The sequence below is a fragment of the Anopheles ziemanni genome, chromosome 2 (assembly GCF_943734765.1).
Source record: "Anopheles ziemanni chromosome 2, idAnoZiCoDA_A2_x.2, whole genome shotgun sequence".
NCBI classification, from domain to species: Eukaryota; Metazoa; Arthropoda; class Insecta; order Diptera; family Culicidae; genus Anopheles; species Anopheles ziemanni.
In genome coordinates, this window is record NC_080705.1 from 79540715 (window position 1) to 79565219 (window position 24505).

General features: G+C 44.8%; 5 protein-coding genes across 5 annotated transcripts; 1 reads left to right on the top strand and 4 right to left on the bottom strand.

Annotated features, from left to right (window-relative positions):
• The first annotated feature begins 5974 nt into the window (after positions 1–5974).
• LOC131288845 (mismatch repair endonuclease PMS2) lies at positions 5975–9053 on the top strand. Its single transcript, XM_058318026.1, has 4 exons — positions 5975–6120; positions 6188–6347; positions 6421–8801; positions 8872–9053. The coding sequence occupies exons 1-4, from the start codon at positions 6016–6018 to the stop codon at positions 8953–8955; spliced, it is 2730 nt and encodes a 909-aa protein (XP_058174009.1). The 5' UTR covers positions 5975–6015; the 3' UTR covers positions 8956–9053.
• LOC131288886 (glutamate-rich WD repeat-containing protein 1) lies at positions 8970–10650 on the bottom strand. Its single transcript, XM_058318070.1, has 2 exons — positions 9489–10650; positions 8970–9411 (listed from the first exon to the last, which is right to left on the bottom strand). Exons 1-2 carry the CDS (start codon positions 10510–10512, stop codon positions 9041–9043), a joined length of 1395 nt encoding a protein of 464 aa, XP_058174053.1. The 5' UTR covers positions 10513–10650; the 3' UTR covers positions 8970–9040.
• A 1171-nt stretch (positions 10651–11821) lies between these two features.
• On the bottom strand, positions 11822–16024 carry LOC131288939 (basic helix-loop-helix neural transcription factor TAP). The gene is made up of 4 exons (XM_058318124.1): positions 15946–16024; positions 14797–15041; positions 12064–12535; positions 11822–11943 (listed from the first exon to the last, which is right to left on the bottom strand). Exons 1-4 carry the CDS (start codon positions 16022–16024, stop codon positions 11822–11824), a joined length of 918 nt encoding a protein of 305 aa, XP_058174107.1.
• Positions 16025–17649: 1625 nt separating this feature from the next.
• LOC131288866 (sarcosine dehydrogenase, mitochondrial) lies at positions 17650–22481 on the bottom strand. The gene is made up of 7 exons (XM_058318049.1): positions 22063–22481; positions 19714–20963; positions 19021–19218; positions 18818–18960; positions 18640–18745; positions 17979–18569; positions 17650–17910 (listed from the first exon to the last, which is right to left on the bottom strand). Exons 1-7 carry the CDS (start codon positions 22196–22198, stop codon positions 17650–17652), a joined length of 2685 nt encoding a protein of 894 aa, XP_058174032.1. The 5' UTR covers positions 22199–22481.
• An 18-nt stretch (positions 22482–22499) lies between these two features.
• LOC131288898 (tubulin alpha-8 chain-like) lies at positions 22500–24340 on the bottom strand. Its single transcript, XM_058318082.1, has 2 exons — positions 24269–24340; positions 22500–24199 (listed from the first exon to the last, which is right to left on the bottom strand). Exons 1-2 carry the CDS (start codon positions 24269–24271, stop codon positions 22856–22858), a joined length of 1347 nt encoding a protein of 448 aa, XP_058174065.1. The 5' UTR covers positions 24272–24340; the 3' UTR covers positions 22500–22855.
• Positions 24341–24505: the final 165 nt, after the last annotated feature.

The following is a 24505-nucleotide window of genomic DNA, read 5'->3' on the forward strand; positions in this document are numbered from 1 at the left end:
CCTCAAGCGCACAGAAAACGACGCATCGAGCAAGAAAAGGTCATAGGTCAGCTAACAGCAACAATCTTTACTATTTCTAGGACCTTAGGTATACCTTTCAGTTCGGTTTGTACATTAATCCTTCTCGGGCGGATATTGTTTCAATGGCCCCAATTTTGTTAGCGGAACCGAAACGTAAACGGCCACCTAACCTGCGTGAGTCTAAACGCAACGATAAAAATGGTTACATTTTAAATTCCTAAAACACCGAGCATGTTTTGTTTTTTTTTCTGTTAGCATGTTTTCTAGTCACGTGAACGATTATTCTCTTGTTACGGGAAACAGATGATTTACTTATGATCTTCTACCTGCTAGCGTTACCAGTAGTCTGTCGATAGTTTATTCTGGCCGTTAAAGCTGTTTGTTGTTTTTAAGATTTCGTAAGCAGGAACGCACACACTCTTACCTACTTGGGCACGACTCGAGCCTAAAGTAATTTATTTGCAATCTATTTTTCTAAGCTCGCGCAAGAAGAGGCTCAATCAGAACTGGGTACCGAAGAGTTATAACAAACGAAAAGCTTTCTTCACATTAAAGTCGATGAGATGGAGAGAAAACGAAAAATATGCCGAACAAACTGAACAGTTAGAAATCAGCTAGGAAAAAAGGGGACAAAACCAGACGCACGAATAAAAAATGCTAAAGCGCATGTATGGATTAAATGTTATCAAAGTAAAATCAAAACGTTAAAGGAAGCCCAGCAAAATCAGATCACCAGTAACAAGCACAAAAAGAAATAAACGTACACTTTCGATATGAAATAAAACGCAAAGTGCTGTGCGGAGGAAATAAGCAACGAGACAATGAAAGCATAGATCACTTTGAATAGAAAAGCAGATTGGAAGCTGGATCATTAAAATGCTGTAAACATATTTCGATGGTTTTTAATATTGTTTTATTTTTTTGCATCAGCCCTGGATTGAATTGATAAGAGAAAATCACAAGTGTACATCTTTACCATGTGTAGGAACAGAACAAAAGAAAAGGCAAGAACATTGAACAAGAACACAAATAGCAAAATTTAAAATAAGTTTCCGATAATGTTAGAAAAACAGAAACATTATGCTTTTATGCTCCGTTCTGCAATTTACAAAACACATTCACAATTTAAACATGGTCCCCAAAGAGTCAAACTCAACAAGTGACAAATTTTAACGATTACTTTAAACATAACATAGGAAAACGACAGCTAAAATAAGACGCGATGATCAACGTTTGTGTGAAAAACGCAAAATGAAAAGAGCCTACAAAAAGATAACGCCCATAAGCACAGTGAACGAATAGGAGCCGGGAGGACAAAAATAAATGCAATAACACAGTATGATAATGAGTTAAAGATTAAAAATTTGTACAAGAAATCTACAACCACTAAAACACACAGGTTAAAAAAAACCATCGTAATGATTATCGATGTCAGCAAGAACCGCACTCGAGAGGAAGAAAAGTAGGAAGAGAATAAAAGTAAGCAAGAGAAGCACTAAAATATACAACACAGATGAATAACCCCACATACACAAAAATAGGCAAACAAGGAAGCGGTAAATCAACATACATCAACAGTTGTGTAGAAACAGTAGAACAACACAAAAACACTAGCAAATGTGACACAAAGAAAAAAAATGTTTATATGTAATAGCCTTTCGTTTCCAGTTAATTCCGAAGAATTTAGTTCCGTTTTTGTGTTGCACGAAGTGGAGTATGGTTGTCTTTATTGAGGAATCAAATGCATGACACACAGATCTAATAAGCAAACTGATAAAAAATGGGAAAGCCCATTACGTAGCACGTGGTTTGCAGTACATTTTATAAATCAAAGAATTAGGAAAAAAAGAAACTCTGTTACGGACCGAAGCGGTCAGTAATCTGTCATTATAATCAATAAAACTGCGAGACAGCCCCAGTTGCTGGGATTGCAATAAATTGTTATCATCAACATACACACACACACACAGCAGACACACTCAGCAAAGGGGTAAACCGTGCGGCAAAGGAGAGAAATAAAAGATAAACTACACGACTACGTTCATGAAAGGCAAGTAGTGAAATCGGGAAAGATGATAGATGCTAAATAACGTAAAGTAAAAATTAAAACAAATACAAAGTAAAGAAACGAGCAACAAAAAAGCCGCACCCAACATAACCTAATCTTTTATACAAAACAAAAACAAACAAACAAATGTGTAAGTGATTTTATCTAGAATCAAACGATGTAGTAGCCCTCGTGTCCCCATGCCTCCCCTGTTGTGCGTTTGGGTTTCTGGGTGTACTTTTTGACCGAAAAGTGTATCCATGTGATACTTTGACATTTTTATTCCATATCTCTCTCTTCCTTTATGGGTTTCTCTTTCATCTACCTGCATTTCTCTTTCGTCATGTTTTCTGTTCTAATGTTTGCTTTCCGTTGTGGTTTCGCTTACTTTGCAATTTGTATTGTACCTGCACCGTTTAAAAACAACCGGTACGGCGTGTGCGTGTGTGTCTGTGAGTGTTTTGTAAAGTAGTCCGGAAGTCATGCAGAGTGCAGTATGCCCTACTGGTAGCAGTCGTCGGGTTATGCAACGAGTCAGCATAAGCAAACCGGAACAGAAACATTAATCGAAACTCTTCTAGTACGAGATAGTTTAAATTATGCTTGGCGTTATTTTAGTTACCGTTAGTTATTATTAATTTTTAAATAATAATTACAATATGTTTTACATAAGATTTATCTGGTAGTTGCGCTATAAATAAAACGCTTCTCGAAAATCAGATTGAAATTATATTTCCTTACCAATGGGAAACAAAAATAAATAAAACAAGTGGAACTTTAAGTAGGAAGATACATAATTTTATGAAAAAATGTCTACTAACAGAAGAATTATCGTAATAGAAAAGTTTATTCTAATATCAAAGTTGTGGTAACAGGCGTTCAGTATGCGTAATGTGTAAAGCACGTCATGGCAGTAAACCACGGCTTGTATCCTCGGAACCGGATTCCTCGGTAGTGTGTGCAAACTTATGTGGATTGTACCAGCCACACCTCCTTAAGCCAGTTATTTCTCACTCTTTACGATAGTTCCTAATCGCTCCAATTGATGCACTTTCCTGTAATTTTTCCCACAAATGTCCGCTCCGCAGCAGGCATTTGTACTTTGATGCGAAACAACGAAACAAAAATAACACTGAATGGCTTAATTTTCATATATCGACTAACGATCCGCCTAAGAGATGAGCTTTCCAGCTTCCCTTGGCATTTGCAAGTTTTCCTCGTACTCTCTCCCAGCCAGAGCTAACGGTGTCTCACCTTTAGTCATAGTCAGAGATCTCATCCCTGCAGAATGGTACCGCACAACCATTGACAAACCAACGAATGAACAAACATCCTTTCGATTTAACATAGCCAGTAATAATATTGTTAAAAATATGTGTGGATAAGGTAGGAAACAGCCCAGTGGCCCATCATTGCCGACATTGTTTCGAGTTTGGATTATCCACCTCCCCCCTACCTCCGTAGAACGTTTCGATTTTTTTTGTTTTCGACCGAAATTGCTTTTGAAGTTATAATTAAGACTGTACTTTTGCGTACCACAGAGGCAATACAACAAAACATAAACTATAGCGCCAAGAGAAGAGCAAACATTTAAACCAAAATTAACAAAAAGGAAGAGAGATATATGTATAGACATGAATAAAGAAACAAATGAAAAAGAAAAATAACTTAACCAATGAAACCGAGTGGAGCTAACAAGTAACAAAATCTTTGGATAAATCAAAGAAATGATAAAGATAGCGTATCGTAGGAAATCTTGAACAAGTCAAATACTAAGCTATTTAAACCGAAACCGTAAACCAACCAACACTTGGTGAACACCATCACAGACACATACACATATATATATACACTGACACACACATACACAAACACAGACACAGGCCCCTTTAGCATTACTATAACAAGTAGCTTATACAATGAGTCCGTTGCGTCGCGGAAGAAACGGATAAATTTAAAACGGTAGAAAACGAACAATTTTTAGAGCAAAGAAAAAAAAAGAAAACAAGTGAGAAGAAATAAAACAAATCGTAAGTTAATCTAGCTAAACTGGAACCAATCAGCATAGTGCAACTGAAACGAAAACGAAAAATCATTAATAACAGCAACAACAACATACTAAAGCAACAAGAATAGAAATTAATGTAACGGAAGCAAGGGGAGCGCAATGGGGTTATGGCTAGGTGACTTTTCCAGTACAGTAAACAGAGCGTGGGATAATAGATGTAGAGAGAAAAAAATCTATGCACACAAACGCACACACACACACACATAAATACACACATACACACATACAAACTCATTAAGGACACACGCGCAATCCTCCACTCACAAATCCGTGTTCCACAAATATATCAACGTGCACCCAACTCGCTACGTAAGTTCAGCCGATTCGGGTACGAAAGCACCCCCACAAACGGAGGTAAAATGTGTCGTCACTGAAACGAGAGAAAGAGATGGAGCGAGAGAGAGAAAGAGAAAAGAAAACCATGGAAAAACTACATTATAGTAAATAGAGTATCTAAAGAATCTTTACGAAAATGATCCTGAGAATTAATCACCTACAGCAAGCAAAGAAACCAAGAAACAAGCATCATAAGTAAACAACCAGACACACAAACGGAACCCTCTTTACCCCACTCGTACATACTATCACACCTTTACAGCATATAAAACCATTTAAATGATAACAGAAGGAAAAATCAAACGGTAACAAATGAGAAGATGCATATAATTTGCTGCTCGAAGGGAGAAAAGCGATCCGGCGGATATATTAAGAGGTAAATGGAAAAGCAAATGCAAAGTGAAAACTAAAAAGAAAAAAACAAAAGAACAAAAAGCTAAGAGCAGATTCCGAGACAATGGAAAGGAGTGGTGGAGAGATTAAGAAAAAAAAATAAAAAAAATATTCGAAAAACAATACCAATTTACAGTGTTTGTTTTCACTCGCTTTTAAACTTTTGATTATCACGAGTGTATTTTCTCATGCTGGATGCTGTATATTCATCATGCTTTTTATAATTAATTTGTATTTATATTATTCATGAGACTGTCTTCACTTGTAAAGCATTCGCAGTAATGCAATTATTATTCTTTTATGCTGTGAAGTGTGAATTTTTGTGACTGCTGGATTGAAATGCAAGGATGGTGTTATACTATAAGGCAATTCGTTTTGCTATTATTATTTTCTTTCAATTTCTCTATTCTCGTCAGTTGATATGGTCATTCAGTTCGGCTAACTTAACTAAACTCCTGTAATGATCTAATGAAGACATATTCCTTATATTTGTTCAAATACTTCTTCTTCTTCTTCTTCTTCTTCTTATTCTTCTTCTTCTTCTTCTTCTTCTTCTTCTTCTTCTTCTTCTTCTTCTTGGCGTAACGACCTTGTTTTTCATGCCTGCCCCGTTGAGGGCTTACGAGACTTTTTACCCTATGTGTTCGTGGATAGTCAGTCCTCTCGTACCGGGAAGGGTCCGGTCTCGGTTGGGATTCGAACCCACGCCGTCGAGGTGGCCCCCATTTGTTCAAAAAATGTTTGGAAAAATGAAATAAATGTCATTGAACTGCATGCAAAAAAAAATTGACAAAACTTATTTTCAGTAAAATGAAAACAAACTCTAGTCATTCAAAGGTGTTTTACAATAAAAAAATACGATATTTAACTCAGTTCTAACTTGTTGTTTTGTGTTTGATGAAATTTCTATTGTCCCAAACAATTTAAAAAATTTCCGTGTGCCAAATGTCGTTTGTTTTTGGCACTACACTGTGTGCGCCATTGAAACCCTGTGTGGCGACATTTGTCATGTTGATGGAAAAGGTAAACATTAGAATTCCGCGCGGTTTTATGCCGCGCAGCAACATGCAATGTGACTAGACTTCCTACAAATTAATATACGCGATGCATGTGTTTTACTAGCACCAAATTAACTTAATAAAGTGTAACAATGGCAGAGGAAAGTGAAACAACCTGTTTGCCGGCAACGAATGCGGAATCTAGAAAGATCAATGTCATCGACAAGGAAACAGTGCATAAGATCTGCTCGGGACAGGTAATCTCGGGAGAAGATGTTGTAAATCATAGCAAACCCTTGAAAGAGCTCTTCTTTCTGAAAATAGGTGGTCTTAAATTTGGCCGTGGCTGTAAAAGAGTTGGTGGAAAACTCTCTCGATGCCGGCGCAACGTTAATTGAGGTGAAACTTCGTGACCATGGCGCCGAGCTGGTGGAGGTATCTGACAATGGTAGCGGTGTGGAGGAGAAAAATTTTCAAGGATTGAGTAAGTATGCTCAGATTCGATTGCCACCGCAGTTGACCTAAGTTTATTTTCCCTTTGCTTATGTCCTTTCCAGCGGCCAAGTACCATACGTCGAAGCTGAAGGAGTTTTCCGACCTCGAGTCGATCGAAACGTTCGGCTTCAGGGGGGAAGCACTCAGTTCCCTGTGCGCCCTGTCCGATATGGTCATCACGACACGTCACTGTTCGGCGGGACACGCAACCAAACTGACGCTGAACCACGAAGGGCGAATACAAACGCAGACACCGTGCGCCCGTCCCATCGGCACGACGGTCACGCTGACCAATTTGTTTTCCACGCTACCGGTGCGCAAGAAAGAATTTCAACGGAACATCAAAAAAGAATTCCTTCGCATGTGCCAGATTCTGCAGGCGTACTGTCTCGTCTCGACCGGGGTGCGCATCATTTGTTCCAACCAAACGAGCAAAGGTGCCAAGTCGGTGATCATGAGCACCCACGGATCGTCCCGGGTACTCGACAATGTGACGGCCCTGTTCGGGCCGAAGCAAACGGCCGAACTGATGGAACTGAAGCCAGCGATCGGGAACAACGGGAAGCTGCAGGATTTGGATGCGAGCGACTTTGACGACAGCATCGCGTTGACGCAGGAGGAGGTGGACAATTTCAACCTCTCCAAGTACACCATCGAGGGTTACATCTCCAGCTGCGCCCACGGTTCCGGTCGGGGCAGCAAAGATCGACAGTTTTTCTTCATCAACTCGCGGCCCTGCGAACCGAAACAAATCAGCAAACTCGTGAACGATGCATACCACCGGTACAATGTCCACCAGCACCCGTTCGTGTATCTCAACCTGCAAATGGAGCGCTCGGAGGTGGACGTCAACTTGACCCCCGACAAGCGGCAGGTGCTGGTAAATAACGAGAAGATTCTCCTACTGGCCGTACGCAAGTCGATCAAGAAAACGTTCGGCAACGTTCCGTCGTCGTTTAAGGTGCAGAACTTGAACCTTAGCGATTCGAGTCGGTTGTTAAACATTTCCCTACCGCCGGTGAGGGATGATGATGAGGAGCAGGAGGACATGAGCATCGATGAGCAGCGGAAGGCGGGATCGGTCGACAAATGTTCGGCCGGTGATCTTCTGTTCACCTTTGAAGTACCGAAACATGTTCCCAGCGGAACGGGAGGGTTGAAGCGCAAAAGAAACTCCAACGGAGGGAATGGTTTGCAGAAGATAAAAGATTTTCTAGAGGCCTCGAGGTCAGCCGGAAACTCTGAACCGGTGGGAGATGGCGATGGTTCACAGGATGAGGATGAAATGCGTTTGCTTAAGCAACCGAAAAGTGAGACGAATCCCTACGATCTAACCATTTTAAAGGAACCTGCGTTAGAAGATGACCCGGTACAAGATGCTAAGGAGTCCGTTCGAGTGATTCGATGCACTCAAAGCGCTTCGAACGAGCTGCTTTCAATGGAAGACCCCGCGTTACCGACTGGGAAGGAATCGAATGGAACTTTCTCGCAGGAATCCGTCACCGAACTTGTGTCCCTGATGAGTTGTAAACCGGAATCATGCGAGTCTTCGCAAGAGGACATCAAAGAACCTCTCGGTGTCAAAAGAGAATCGAGTTCGGAATCGTTTCTTTCCATCGACCAGTTTGTCGCCGCCCCAGTAAAGCGCGAAGCGAACGACAAAAGTCTCGATTCGGACCTGGACCAAGGACCAACCATCGTTATCGACGATGCTCCCTCGGAGGACGATCTGGAGGTTAAAAATCGCAACCACCAACTGCTGACCATTTCTCACACCTCCCTCGAACAGCTGATCGAGCGGGAACGGAAGCTACGGGACGAAAAGAACGCCAACGACCAGCGCGCCCTCACACGGTTACGATTCAAGAGTAAAATCAATCCGGCCAGCAATCGAGCGGCAGAAAACGAGCTACAGACGGAAATCACAAAAACCGACTTCGGGGCGATGAAAGTAATCGGTCAGTTTAATCTCGGCTTCATCGTTGCCCGGCTCGGGGACGATCTGTTCATCGTCGATCAGCATGCGACCGATGAGAAGTACAACTTTGAGGACCTCCAGCGGACGACGGTGCTGCAGAACCAGCGACTCGTGGTGCCGCAACCGCTCGAGCTGACCGCTGTCAACGAGATGGTGCTGATCGACAGTTTGGACATTTTCGAGATGAATGGGTTCAAGTTCGAAATTGACGGCGCCGCCCCGACGACGCGCAAGGTGAAGCTGATTGCGAAACCGTACAGCCGGAACTGGGAGTTCGGGAAGGAGGATATCGACGAGCTGATCTTTATGCTGCAGGAAGCACCGAACACCGTATGCCGGCCTTCCCGTGTGCGGGCCATGTTTGCATCGCGTGCCTGCCGCAAGTCGGTCATGATCGGGACCGCCTTGTCTGTGAGGGAAATGGAACGGCTCCTGCGGCACATGGGGGAGATTGATCAACCTTGGGTAAGTTTACCCTAAATCCCGATCGCAGTAGCTCATTTTAATAGTTTTTATTGTGAATCATTTTTTTTAGAACTGTCCACATGGACGTCCAACGATGCGTCATTTGGTGAACCTGGCGATGATCAATCAAATTGATAACACGACAGAAGCATAAGCATAACCATTCCATTCCAATGAAGTGTAAATAAAAGTGGATCATTTTATTCTTTACCACTGTCGTGTAAAACGGTTCCTCGGTACTACACACTGATGGTACGGAAAATATTGAAACCACTGTGAGCCGTTGATAGTATCACACCCTTCAGCTGCGGGTGCCAGTGCAGTTCCTTGATTTCCTTCTGTCCCTGGTGAATGAACAGCAGCTGCGGGGGCAGATCGTTCAGGCGTGGATCATCGTTCGTGACCGCGTCCTCGACATCCTCATCCTTTTCCACGGAAAGATCCCACAGTGCGATCTGATCGTCGTCACCGCCCGATGCCAGCACGGTCGATTCCTTCGGGTGCCACTCGACGGTGGTAATGTGGTCGGTGTGGTGTTTGAACGTTGCGACTGGTGTTTTCGATTGGAACTGACGCAGGTCCCAAATGTGCAGGACTCCATCATCGCCACCTGGTGGGAAAGACGGCGGAAATTGTTAGTAGAATCAAGTGGAATAAGGCAAGAAATCGGAGTGAGAAATATCTTACCACTAGCGATCAGTGGTTCGTTCCGATTCCAGCTGATCACGTTCACGTCACTCTCGTGCACGTTCGCCGCCGTCAGCATGCACGCCTTCGAAGGGGCCGCCCGGCAGTCCCAGATGCGGATCGATTTATCCACCGAACACGACGCCAACACGTTCGGCTCGTTCGGGCTCCACTGAATGTCCTCGACCGAATCGGTGTGCCCAATCAGCGGTCGCTGATCGACGGTCCACGAACCCTTGTCGTTCGGGCGCCAAATGTGAATGTCCCGCCGGCAATCGCCCGTCGCCAGCATGCCCCGTGTCGTCGTACACCAGTCCATCGCGAAACCCTCCTTCTGGTGGCCGGAAAAGGTGAAGTCTGGCTTTATGGCCTCCCCGACCTTGTTGTCCTGGTACGTCCGGCATGCATGCTTATCTTCGACCGCCGCCAACTGCTCGTTAATGTTGTAAATGTGCACCTTGCCCATTTCGCTCCACGTGGCCACGTACTGGATGCTGTTGAACGTCGTAACCCGCAATCGGTTCACGCACCCGGCGTGCTTAATCAACGCACAGTCCAGATGCGGATCCTCCCCCATTCCGCCAACATCCTCGTCATCACTGTCCTCCTCATCCTCGTCGTCCTCGTCGTCATCGCCACTCTTGGCCTTCGACGTTCGCGTCAGGTTGGACATTTTCATCACGATCACACTGTTGACGTGGGTGCGGGCTGCCTGCGTTCCGGACACGACGAACGCGGTCATTGGGAAATCTTCCCGATCCTCACCGAGCGGATCCTGTACGACATCGAAGCTGAGGCAGGGCGCACCCGTGTGGGCCGAATGCAGCATAATGTAGGCGGACTCGTCGCAAACCAGCTCCTCCTCGGGGGATAAATTGTGTCCGGGTAAGTATACCTTCGCTTTCACCTTTTCTTCACCGGCCTCGTCCTCGTCGCTCATGTCATCATCACTCGCCGCTGCCAGGATGCAATCTTCGATGTTTTGATCCTCGGCCACTTCCCTCTTATCGTTGGCCCCCGACATTGTGGCTTGTTCTGTTGGTTTTGTAACTAATAACTGAACGGCACGACGATTATTTCACTACACGGCGAACAGTTTTCTACAGTTTGTTTGGAATCTTTCGTCGCGCCGGCTCGCAAAACACACGTGCTGTGGTTGACAGATTTCTGAACTTTTGTCGACTAGTGTTATCAATCACAATCGGGATTCAGAGCATTCGCCGACTCAATCCCTTGACGGATTCAATCCGATTGGATCCCATATGGTGCACTTGATTCAGTCGTACTTTCCTAATTTAAAAACTTTCTAATTTAGAGATTTGAGTTCCCGATCAACTTTCGTTGGAATGTTTCGAATTTCTACAGGGATTGCGTTTTTCTGAACACTATATTCTGCACTCCCATCACTACACACCAATGACCAAGGTAAGTTGAACAAGCTTCAAAGACCTTGGTCACAGTTTGAAAAAAAGACTGAAATAGCCAATTTTTTATAACTTTTTGGTGTCTATACCGATTTGTACACAAGACCTCTCAAATGTATGATCGTTTCAAGACAAACAACTTTTTACATTATAGATTTTTCAGTACTTTTGACTGTTTGTGAACTTCTCCCTCGGGGCGCTATAGTCGTACAGTGCTGCACATACATTTAACATCGCTTCACAATTTAAAATTGTTTCTTTTGAAAAACATACTTAAAAAATAAAAATTTACTGCGAACTCAATTTTTATTATACATTAAAACACAGTGAATGTATTTTGAACCGTTCAAAATTTTTCAAAACTTTTATGTTTATGTCTTTCGATCGCATCAATTTGTAATTCGTTTAAATTTTCAACAATTTTCAACTTTCAAGATATCGAAAGTTCCCCCTGTTTACCCTCACAAGCCAACATCGCTGCATATTGTCCACCCGAACGAAGACGTTTTATTTTTACTCTTCACAACAAGGATGCAATAACTGGGATTCCACTACTCGCCAGCACTTGTTTAACTAACATTTATTTATATATACATGGCTTGTTTAATGTGTTTTGTATTTTATTTTATTTCGCATCACGTTACTCTGTTGAACCAACACGTGATTCAAGTTCATGCGTTTCATTAAAAAAAAACTTAAAAAGGAAATTAACCGATAAAATATCCCATGTTGATTTTTGCTGCAAAATTTATTGAAATGAAAAATCTCCAGCTTTCGGTAATACAATACATCATAATACTTTGGTGTGGGCGTTGATACAGAACGAAATACTAGCTCGTCGGTTGATTTATAAATACTGTAATACGAAATAGTAAAGAGATTCACCGAAAGGTGCTTCCCGCTTGGGCGTCAATCACTGCCAATCGAAGTCATATGCTGGCGTTGGTATGCTCCGGAAATTCCAATAGCTCCACCAAGGTGGCATCCATCGCTGTGGATTGGCACAACGTTGCCACTGCCCTGGTAATGGTGTCCATGATGCGGCTGCTGCTGGTGATGCTGATGGAGCTGCTGCTGCTGATGGTGGTGATGATGATGATGGTGTTGCTGCAGTCCATGATGATCTTGGTGTTGCAGAAGCGATCGCGAATGTGGTCCCTGTTGGTGTTGCTGCTGCTGCTGATGATGATGTTGATGCTGGTGCTGTTGATGGTGATTATGTTGGTGATGGAGGGGCTGCTGGTTATGACAGTGGACCCCAGTGGCAGTGACGGTGCCGATCTCCATCGGATCACCAAATGTGCCATATTCGTTGACACCTTCCATGGCCGATGGTGGGCCACTGTCGGCGAATACAAGCGGCGGCTGGTGATTCGATGCCACTGCTGCGTTGCCGGTAGGCGATTGAATATCTTCCACCACCTTCCCGGCGGACGATGCCCGACCGCTGACATCCTTTTGACGAAAGTCCCGCCACTTTCCGCCATCGCCCGCGCATGCTGTGGCCTGTCCGACGGTGGCCGGCACCGTCGTCGCCGTTGCTGCGGACGCCTGGGCCTGAGGCTGTGTTTTCGTTTTACCCGTGTCGGGCGGTTGAACTTGTTGGAAAATGAACGGCCAAGCCTGCGGGTTGGAGGAAATCAGAGAAACGTGCACGAGTGAGGAAGCATCTTTTTTGAGAGGGAATCACGCCGGATTGCGAGATATAAGAAGTCTAGCTGTCCCTTTGTGACCCTACCCCGAATCACGCGCATCTGCAAGATAGAAATGCGATATTTTATTCAAAAAATCTGCAGTCTACGCTGGCCTCTGGGACCTGTATTGCGATGGGACGAATATTTAACAAAATAAACAGTTTCATGGCGGAAGTTACCGTACCCGGAAATCTTCACGTCACTTCAAGTGGGGCGGAAAACTAATGCCCTTCAGAGTTTGGGAAAACTTTCAAAATGTGACACAAAAGAAGCATTTTCGGATCTTGTGGATGATTTTGTCACATTAAATATTTAAGTATTTTTGTTATCAATTAGAAGAATACGGTTTTTGTGATTTTTTGAGATAATCATTTGAATTAAATATATTAAAATTGTATGGTTTATGAAAGGGGTTTCTTCTCAAAATATAATTTCATTGCATGGATAAGCTTAAATAACGTTTAAAATATTCAACTTTAGGTTGTTTATTTGCTAGTTTTGAGGAAAAATAGCGTAGAAGCAAAAGATCTCAGATACCAACTAGTCATAAGATCAGTTGCACGGATGGCAACAAGATAAAGAAACAAAGAAATTTTATATTTAAACCTAAACGTTATATTTAAAACATTGAGAAAATCCTGAGACCCCTCCATGAAAAGGAAAGTGGATTGATCGTAAATTTTGGTTTGTTTATCTAAGTTTGTACGACCAAGACAACACAAATGGTTTGCATTCCCTTCGTTTTCCAACAATTATCACATAAACCATCCATAATCTAAACAGCAGTAATAATTGCCCTCTTCATTCGTTCTCCAAAATGATTACCATAAACGATCATCGTCAACAATCAAATGCGTCCACTGTTCCGTCATCTCCCGAACGCCCATAATGGCTCACTTCTATCCCCGTTACGGTAACGATCGGCCAAATAGCCCATTCATGCCATCCCACCCTTTCCTGCCCTCCCTTGGAACAACGGTTGGGACTTCCTGGATTTCCTGGTCCATCCGTTGGAATTTGTTTCCGCACGCCCAGTTGTTTACATGCCAGTGGAAAGTGTTTGTTTGGATATCGCTTTTCAGCAGGCCCCGTAAACAAGCCATTTGTTAAACAATTCATCGCCTGTGAGGTCCGGGGCGATCCTCGGCGAAGGCAGCACCCAGCAATCAAGGAAGCGCCCGAAAGGATTGGGCGGCCCGTTGCCGCATTGGGGCAGGGGAAAGGATAAGAATGGGTTTCTTTTAAGTACGCAGCGGTTGTGTTGAGAATAAAGAACTACAGTAGGGAAAAAGGAACATGAAAAGAAAAATCATATGCTTCAAGACGCCTCGTTGGGATCGCTTTGGTGGAAAACCAGCCGCAATCCGTCATAAACGCGCGTCAAAGCATCAAATTTCCCGCCGGCCGTCTGCCGAGGCGAAAGTCAGATTTACATCATCTCATCATATCGCTCCGCTTCGTATCCTGTCATATATATATTCCGTTGCGATCTTGTTTTCCCTTTCCAACATTCTTTCCACTTAAACCCTCGCGGCCCGGATCCATCTTCTAGGGAGCACTCTGCGGCCACGACAACGAACCAACGATGATGATTTCCCACCTTCCACAAACATGCTCAACTTTTCTTCCTTTTTCCCTAGCCCGGCTCCCGAAGGCAACGGGATTTGAACGATGCACTTACTAATGAGTCAGCGTTCCCAGCCTCCTCTCGGGGCCGGGAAATTCATCGGTCTACCACGGGGACAGGGAAACTACGGAAGGCGTGATCCATAAAGGAAAAAATCTAACGCGTATTTGTTCATCGCTAATGACTTGTAAACATCACATTTCCTAGACGCAACGTTATAGCCGCCCTCCTATCGCTCGAAAAGTGAGGGGGAGAAGGGAGGAAAAAACGGGGAAAACTATTGGCCGAGAGACAGGGCAAAAGGCGGGCGCGCGTGAGCACGAGCAGTCCATAAGGAAATATCTTCCAACCACCGTTTCCATTCGCTGATAGGATCCACCTGGACGGACGCGATCGACGGAGCGTCGCGATCGCGCTTTGTGTGTTCGGGAAACCGGGGGTTCGGGGTGCGATCGTTATTTTCCCAGCGTTCGCTTCTAAATTTACCTCGATGGGTTTGAGAAACACCGATTTCCCGACGGGGAAAAAATCTACCTCACCAGCGCCTTTTTTTCGAGCCTTACCGTTTTCGGAGGTTGCGCCAGGTTGGTGGAAAAGTCCTCCACCGACTGCCCGTCGAGGGTGGCCACCAGGTAGGTGATGTAGTTCTTGGCCAGCCGGAGCGTGTCCAGCTTGGAGAGCTTCGTATCCGCCGGTACCCACGGGATGTTGCGCTTCAGGTTGAAGAACGCCTTCGACAGGACCCGCATCCGGGCGCGTTCGCGTGCGTTCGCTGCGTTGCGTTGTATCGGTGTTCCTGGTTTGTCGTCTACAACCAGGAACAGGACGAGAAAGGATACTTCATTATAGATAAACAACCGAAACTATTTGCAAGATCAAATACATGTACATTTGCTCAATGTTTGGTTTTATTTTTTTTTTTCTTCGTTCAATTACAGCCTTTATTAAACTGTAAATAAAAAGTTTTATTTGGAGACAATTAAGTTTAACGCTCCCAAATGTAAGTTTTCTGATCTAAGCTTTCCTAGAAATTTAATTAATCAAGAAATTGATAGCACTTGTGCGAATTGAAGACTCGTTTGAACATACTTTTTTTTTTGCTGTTGTGGTCGATAATACGAATACGAATAACAAAATAAAAACCTCAAAACATTGTACCAATGGAAAAACTTCAATCATATCACATTATTTTTTCTTTAATGTCTATTAAAAATCAATCCCATAAATCTTCCATTCACTGTAAATTATGTTGAGCCATTTAGTTTCTCCGCCACTTTTCCGATAATCTTTTATGTGATCAACGTTATGTTTCATCATTTATATTTCTTTTGCTTTGTTATCATTCAATCGAGTTCAATCAAATTCTAACAATTCATTTGTTTTCTTGTGGTTTACTGGAAAACTCTTTCTTATTTCTCAACTATATTTCGCTATTGTTCATTGTGTAGTGAATTTTACGCTTTCTGTTTTTACTATCTCCTGAGAGACAATACAATAGATTGGAATACGTGTTCTAGTTAGTACATTTTCTAAAAATATGGTGTAGACATTTAACAAAAAAAACAAGAAGCAATTGAAGGATAATCCAATCAGCACTAGTTTGATTAAATTGTCGTTCGTTTATCGTTTAGAGCTCTATATTTTAATCGAGTATATACAGTCCAATTTCTGCTATATAATTTTTGTATTCACACTGCTAAAGAAAAGATTACCATTCGAACTGAGATCATCGTCAAAACCATCCTCGAGAATATCGAACTTGGGCGAAGGGGCTTTTTTTCGTTTCGGCATTTTATCTAACAGGTTTTAAGCTTCCGCTTTCGATTGTTGCACTGTCAGAGGATGGTCAACTAACGCTCATTAATTCAGCTTCATAAACTTCACTACAAACTCATTAACGATCACTTTCAAATGTATTTGTGTATTTAAATAATTGCAACTAATTTGTATCACCACACCAACTGTTCCACGGAATTTAATATTGCATTCTAATTCACTGCACGTGAGTTTAAGACACTTGGCCCACTAAGAATACGCCACAACACATTATGATCCTATTAAAGGGTTTAGCCTAAACCCCAACCGATCGTTTAATCCACCCGTGAAAGATACTGCCATGTCAATGGGTTAGATTACACCAAAATTCCCGTGCGGCCTGCTGAAGCTTCGACTCTTGACTAGAGACGATACGCAGCTAAGTGCCGCAACGGATCGGTCTAAATTTAATCCTTATCCCGAAAGCCGGATGGGAGGAGCTACACACAGTAGGCGACAATGTACGGTTCACAGTAAACCGTCTTAGCCAATCGGAGCGCTCCGTTTGTTTTTCCGGCCCAAGTGGCTTGCGCTGCATTTGCATATGCAGTGCCTCGAGTGCATATCGTAAAACAATGTTGCTTTCTGATGAATTATACGTACTGTTGCAGGAAAGCAAAGCAAGGGCAGTAAAGTGTTACGAGCTGATCAGATAAATCTGGTACTGCAATAAAAATTGTTTACAGTACGGATTAATTATACGACATGTGTACATATTGACCGATGTTTTGGATAGTTGTAACTTCTGGTAAATAATTAGTAAACTATTCAACCGATTATTTAAGTTCACTAATTGTTAATTTTAAGTTTCCCAATTGACTTTAAATTTACAAATTTATTCTTCTAGGAAAGCCTTTTCCTCTATGGAATGCACTTGAGTGAAAAAAAAATCCTTGATGAAAAATATAAAATATGACGGTGTAACTTGTAAAAAAATTAGTACCGAACCGACTTGTCGCGTGTCATCGGGAAACGAGCTGTTAAAAATTTATGACAAATTAAGTGCAATTTATTACCTACCGTCCGCCGCCCAGAGTTCACATTTCGACCGGAAAATTCTGCTTCGTGGAAGCAAAAAAAGTGGAAAAGAAAACTCTTAAAACTGTCATACCCTCCCGGTCCATCACCTATTTGGCACCCTTCGGTCGATCCTTTCGACTGTGTGATATCCTTCCGCCCTCACTCACGCGGATCCTATTACTGGCTCTGATGCCTTTTAGGGTGAGGGTGAAGAACTTGCAAACCTCGAACACGAAGGACCTCGTGGAGAAACGGGACAGATCGAATAACATTCTCACAATTCCTCACCGAATCCCGAGCACGCCAGATCTTTTTTTTCCACTGCGGTTAATCGTTTCACGCCTTCTAGTGGGGTCAACGTGGTGGTCATAAATTACGCAACCTTCATCCCAGCCGTGATTCAGTACTTCGGGAGAAAATCTATGCCAGAGTCGTAAATCCTTCCATCGGATCGGAAGGAGAAAGTCTTTCTGGAAAACCTTTGACTAATCCAGGGTAATCACGGCAGCTCTCGACTTCGCGAGAAGCGATAAAAAGGTCCTCCACTGTTGACAGTTTACTAGCTATTAGGGAGATTTTATTTATTTATATATTCCCAGCATCCGTTGACCTTTCGGATCGAAGGGGCTTCGCAGATGGCAATCGGCATCGTACAGCTTGCCCATCACCTCGATCTGGTAGCGGCCGGTCTGGAGGTATTGGTTGGTGATCGTGCTGCCATCGGATCGCTGTACGTATGCCTGGGCGATCGGTTTCTGCAGTGTGTAGCCGTACTCGCCGCGCCGCAAGTGTCCAACGATCTCTCCATCGCGGTAGACCGCCTCCAGACCCCAGAGTGGTACCTGAAGAAATACACCGAAACGTTATGCGAAGGGTCCACTACAACACACTGGCCACCGGTGTATCGTACCTGGTCACGCAGGGTAAAGAACGCCAGCTTCCGGTTCACACCGTTGGCGAGCTGACGCTCGATCACTTCCTTGCCCTGGTACTCGCCATTCTTTCGGCACACGAACCCTAGATTAGCCTCGATCGGTGTGTCATCCGAACGGAGATCGTAACCCCACAGATGGTATCCCTTTTCGCTGCTTAGTGAGTATAGCGCTCGGTAGCCAGCATTCCGGAGGCTTTCCTTGTAACCCGCCTTCATCAGCGCATTGTACACATCGTTGCAGCTCTCCTCGGGAATGTGCAGCTCGTAGCCAAGCTCCCCGACGAAGCTGACCCGCAGCACGCGCACACTGCAGCTGTAGTGCGGGTTAATGTTGATCGTCAGAATGGTGGTCGAGTTCGGTGGCAACAGCTGATCGTTGGACAGGTCAAAGTCGGTGATCTTCTGCAGAATTTCACGGCTCTTCGGGCCCTGCAGCGACAGGACGCCGAGCTCATCCGTTTGGTCGCTTACGACGGCCCGGAACGCTTTCTCCTGAATTGCCGACAAGATGTGACACTTGGTGTGGTAGGCGGACGCACCACCCGCTACGATGTAATACCCACGACCCTGGAACATAAATACATCGGAAATGAACAACAATGATCGCTTCTTGGAAATTTCCATTCCCTTCACTCACCTTAAAAATGGGATCGTGGAGTCCTCCAAGTCCTGACTCCAGAAGGCTCACCGTGACGTCTCCTTCCACACCACCCTTCTTATTCAGCGCGCACGTGTAGATAGTTCTGAAAATTGATCAACATTGATCCCGCACCGTTAATTTCCACCGAATCACCCCATCACCCGCTTCAACTTACTTGTTCACCGGTTTATCCAAGTTGGCCGTGAAAATCCACTCCGCGGCCTCCTTCGCCTGGCTGCCGGTTAGAAATAGCTTGCAGAAATAGCTGAGATTGAACAGGGCGGCATCATGACGACACGTGAGCGCCTCTTCGCCAATCTGGAGGGACAATTAAGTTTTTAAAAATTCCCAAAAATTTAAGGGTTTTAAAAACACTACCAAGTCATGGTGCTCCGAGAATCCGAAGGTGTAGTCACCTCGAAGTGCCTCCTCGTAGTGCGTGTTGGAGTTCTTGGGGTAATCGTAGTAACCGTACCAGTCGTACGGTTGAACTACGACCGTTTCGTCGGGCAGGAAGTAACCGGGCCGTTCCCAGCCGTGCCGTTCTTCCATCACGGCGCCATACTGAATCATTTGCTGGAAATGGAATATAGCGAAATGAATAAGTGGCGAATTTATGCGACATTATTTTTAATTCATTTTAATTTAATTACTTTTAATTAAAAAATAAAGTTAGTTCTGTACCATCTGGTCTATTACTAAAAAATATCAAAATATTAAAATTGTATACCCATTGGAACGTGATACATGACTACTTGAATTCCACTACTTTCGATATTTTTGGATTGCATAATTCTGTTCAATATATTCCGATGCTTTTTACTCCACTGATGGATTTTGCCTCATTTTCTACTAATATTCCTTCAAAGCGCAATGTTGCCTAATTTGATTTTCATTATTATTGGAAAAGTTGGGTTCCTTAGAAGTTTTTCATTTTTATTGCATTTAAAATCAAGTGTTGATGCGATGAGTATGTTCCAATTTCACATAATTTTAATCAATTCGGCTTTAGAATGCTTTTAGTATTAGAGAGTTAATTTAAAGCAAGTGGATGAAGAAAGTCTGACCTACCTTATGGAACGGATCGACGGTAAAGTTTCGTCCCGCCAGCGGCTCGTCGTGGGGAAACACAATACTATAGTTCTTCGCGTACGCCTCGTGGCTCCTCTCCGTCGCCCAGTTGACCGCCTTCTTCTGCTTCGGCGTAAAGCGCCGCACGTCGTACGCGAACATGTGCCGCTCGGGCCGATCGTGGATGATCCACTGGGCCAGCTGTTCGGCACAGCCGGCGCCAAGCATCATGCCGGCCGAGTTGTAGCCGACGCTGTGAAACAGCCCGCTCACCGTCGGATCCGGTCCCATCAGCGGCTTGTGGTCGGGCGTGAACGATTCCGGCCCGCAGATCGTGCTCTTGATCCCGGCCTGTCCGAACTCGGGGCACAGCTTCACCGCGCCCTGGATGTGCGTGTCGAACACGGAGTAGTCGAGATCGTACAGCCCGAAGTGGAAGTCGCCGGGCACGCGGTTCAGCAGGATCGGGTTGTTCTCGTACCCGCCCATGCAGATCGACTTGCCCTGGATGCGGAAGTACAGCGAGAAGTCGTGGTCGCGCACGTTCGGCAGCATCTGGTGGATGCTGTCCATCGTCTCCGACACGACGTACGCGTGTTTCATCGGAATCAGCGGCAGGTAGACGCCGAGCGGTTCGATCAAATCGCGACCCCAAACGCCTGTCGCGTTCACCACCGTGTTCGTCCGGATCATACCCTTGTCGGTGACCACCCCACGCACATCCTTCATGCCGAGCAGGTTCTCCCCGGTCACGATCTGCGACACGGTGCAACCCTCAATCACCCGGCCTCCGTTTGCCGTGGCCCCTCGGGTGAGGGCGGTGCACATGTTGGCCGGATCGACCACGCCATCGCCGGGCGAGTACAGGGCACCGGTGAACGAGGCCGGATCGAGCGGTGGAAACACTTTCTGCGCCTCCTCCGGTGATAGGATGTGCGACTCGATTCCGAAGCACTTGCCGAGCGTTGCCAGTCGCCGGTACTCGTCCAACCGCTCCGGCGAGTGGGAAATAAACAGACCACCGTTGTTGATCCACCCGGAATTATGGCCCGTTTCCTCCTCGAGGTTCATCAGGACATCGCGCGTAGCGGCAAGCAGTCGGATCTCGACATCGTTCGGTCGCAGGCGCCATACTAGGCCGGCCGTGTGCCAGGTCGTACCGGCCGTCAGCTTGGACTTCTCGAGCAGAACCGCACGGACGCCCCGCTTCGCCAGCTGGTAAAGTGTGTTGCAGCCGGCCGATCCACCACCTGCGAGAATTGCGGCGGGGGAGATTCGAAAGAAGAGTGAGTGTGTTTTGAAAACAGCTTCCTGTTTATAAACAACAAGCAAAGTACAAACGACAGTAAAAACAACTTTAAAAGCACTTTCTCTTCGCTTACAAAACAATCGAATGAAGCACTTTTCACTGTAGATCCTTCCTTGTAAATTCTTCACGTACCGTATATTTGGCTGCAAAAATCATTATACACCGAAAACAATAAAAAAAAATCTGATCAAACCGACCAACGTCATTCGGAATCCTCGGATTAATGGTCCCTCGATCGAGGGTCGGTCGACGATCGGTTTTTAAGGTCACAGTGTTATCATCTTCGCTGGAGTTTCAAACCGATTTTCAAAGACGCTTCACACAGCTGCCTCCAGCAAATAAAAATAACTTTGATTAAAGTCTGTCTAGGCCCTTTGTGTGTGTGTATGTATGTATATTTGAGATAAGCGGAAGTGCTGAATTAAAAAAAAACGATGCATGTAATCTTAGTTGTACTAGATTTATGTTAGATCATTGAAAACAGCATCTACGGATGAATAGGAGATGATTGAACGACGAGACAAGCTGCTTGGATGTCTTTATGTTGTTGTAAGAAAAACATGTTTATACGTTTAAAATTTTCCGTTTACAAACACGTTTTTTGTTACTCCACCAGGACAACAACCAACTGAGGTACAGCATGAGTCTTTCAATGTAAGTATGAGCTATATTCGCTTGTTGAAGTAGAAAAGAATGAAAACACACTACGAGAGAGGCCTGTGTTTAAGAAATTTAATATTAAAGAAAATTTAATCATATATCAAATTAAATTATTGCTTACATTCAATTTGTTTAAATTGAATAAGAAACATCAAAACAATTTAAAAGTGATAAGAATTGTAACTAACACTGAGAATCGAACGTTAAAAACTGTGCCAAATTTTTTAATCTACTAATAAAGCCATACTAAATTAAATTTTCTAGAAATAAATGAAACAAAACCTCAAAAATATTTTTAAATACAGTAACTTTCATAGAGCTTTGTTGGATCCAAGTTGTGAGGTGATTTTCCCATATTGTTGTTTAACATTGCTACGAACCTATAATAACCACATCGGCGCTTTCGGGAATCGCACTTTCCGTCGAATATCGATGGCCAGCTGGTGTGACACGCCGCTCGTTGCTGAGGACGTGGCTCTTAAACTTCGAAAAGGTGTTTCTCCTTAATCGAAACATGCCGTTTGGTTCGTTGGTCGTTTAACAGTACAGGTTATTCTTTATTGAACTATCCTTGACACTTGTTGAATATGGTGTTTTAAAATTTACAACGCGTTTTTTACGATTTTTTAAAAGGTTACACCGTTCCAGTCCTACGAACCAGTTCAGCCTGTCGGATGGTTCTGCGACTGGTCTCGAGCTAACCGGATTGAACACTGAGCGCCAGCTTGGTGCGGTGGAATTGAAAAACCGATAGCCGATTGCCGTTAAATCAGCAACAAACGTGTCCGGGCCGATGTTGATAACCGTCTCTCCAGCGATTTGCATCGCAAGGAAGCGTACCAAAACAATACATCCCGCAGTAAATAGCACACGGCACGGTACGGAACGGACACAATCGTGCGCTGATTATGAGGAAGCCGTAAGCAGCTGAAAAAAAGGAAGATCGAACTCCGACCAGGGATGTCGGTTGATAATACTCCCCCCGGCGAACGGAAAAGGTTATCCCTATGGCTTTGGAATATGTTTCTTTGAAAAACAGGTATTTGTATTATTTTTTTCTATCATTTACATCACAAAAAACAGTATGGAATGCGGTGGTTACGAGACAAATGCACGACGATTTTGCTTTAAAACTATTGACGCACCCACGTACTCGAGTTCGTTCTGGCCGATCTAATACTCATCATCGTAATACTCTTCTCCGGATTGGACCGTATCGCCCGCCACTTCCTCGTAGTCCCGCTCCAGGGCGGCAAGGTCCTCGCGAGCTTCGGAGAACTCGCCCTCCTCCATGCCCTCGCCCACATACCAATGCACGAACGCACGTTTCTTGTACATCAGATCGTACTTTTGGCTCATCCGAGCCCAAGCCGTCGAGATGGACGTCGAGTTGGAGAGCATGCAGACGGCACGCTTGGGTCTGGCCAGCTCACTGCCCGGCAGCACGGACGGTGCCTGCTGGTTGATACCGATCTTGAAGCCGGTGGGACACCAATCGACGAAATTGATGTGCCGCTTGGTCTTGATTGCAGCGACCGCTTCATTCGTGTCCTTCGGCACGACGTCCCCGCGGAACAGCATACAGCACGCCATGTACTTACCCTGCCGTGGATCGCACTTTACCATCGTATTCTCGGCCGTAAAGCAAGCGTTTGTGATTTCGGCCACCGAGCTGCTCTCGTGACTCGCCTTCGAGGCGGATACAAGCGGTGCATAAGACACGAGCGGGAAGTGAACCCTCGGGTAGGGGACCAGATTCGTTTGGAACTCGTTCAGATCCACGTTCATGGTGCCTTTGAAGCGAAGCGAGGCCGTGGCCGACGACACAACTTGAGCGACCAGCGCATTCAGATCCCTATAGTTGGGTCGATCGATCTGCAGCGTCTTGGAGCAGATCTCGTAGGTCGCCTCGTTGTCCATGATGAAGCAGCAATCGGACGAGTTCATGGTGCCGTGCGTACACAGCACGGCGTTGTAAGGCTCTACAACGGCCGTCGAAATCTTCGGCGATGGGTACACCGCGAACTGGAGCTTGCACTTCTTTCCGTAGTCCATCGAGATCTGGTCCATCAGTAGTGAGGTAAACCCGGATCCGGTTCCTCCGCCGAACGAATGAAACAACAGGAAACCCTGCAACCCATCGCACTGCTCCGACAGCTTCCCCAGGGTGCCCGTGACGCGCTCGATGATCTGCTTCCCGACGGTGTAGTGGCCACGGGCGAAATTGTTCGCCGCATCCTCCTTTCCCATGATCATGTACTCCGGGTGGTACAGCTGCTTGTACGGGCTGTTCCGGATGTCGTCGATGACGGACTCCTCGAGATCGATGAAAATGGTCCGCGGCACGACGCGCCCGGAGCGTGTATCCTGGAAGAAGCCCGCCATGTTTTCCTCCATCGTCAGGTTAGGGCCCATCAGCCCATCCGGCTGGACGCCGTGCTCGGTGGTGAACAGTTGCCAGCACGCGTTCCCGATCTGGCAACCGGCCTGCCCGACCTGGATGGAAATTACTTCACGCTGGCGAACGAATAAAATAATTTCTCGTTAGAAGGAAATATTTGCCGATTCATTATCGATCTTTCTAACCATTTTCGATTACAAGGACGCACACACTACAAAAGATTTTTTTAAATCAATGCCGCCAGGCACCAAACTGACGGGAGAATTAATTAGTTATTCACACTTTATCTACTATTACTACGAAAATTACGTTTCGTTAATTGTCTGCGTGTACTTTCGATAAAAAACATTTACATTTGTTTACGCTAGTAGTGATGTAACCACGATCCTCATTCTGGTAACTCGGCTAGGACAGGATAGCTT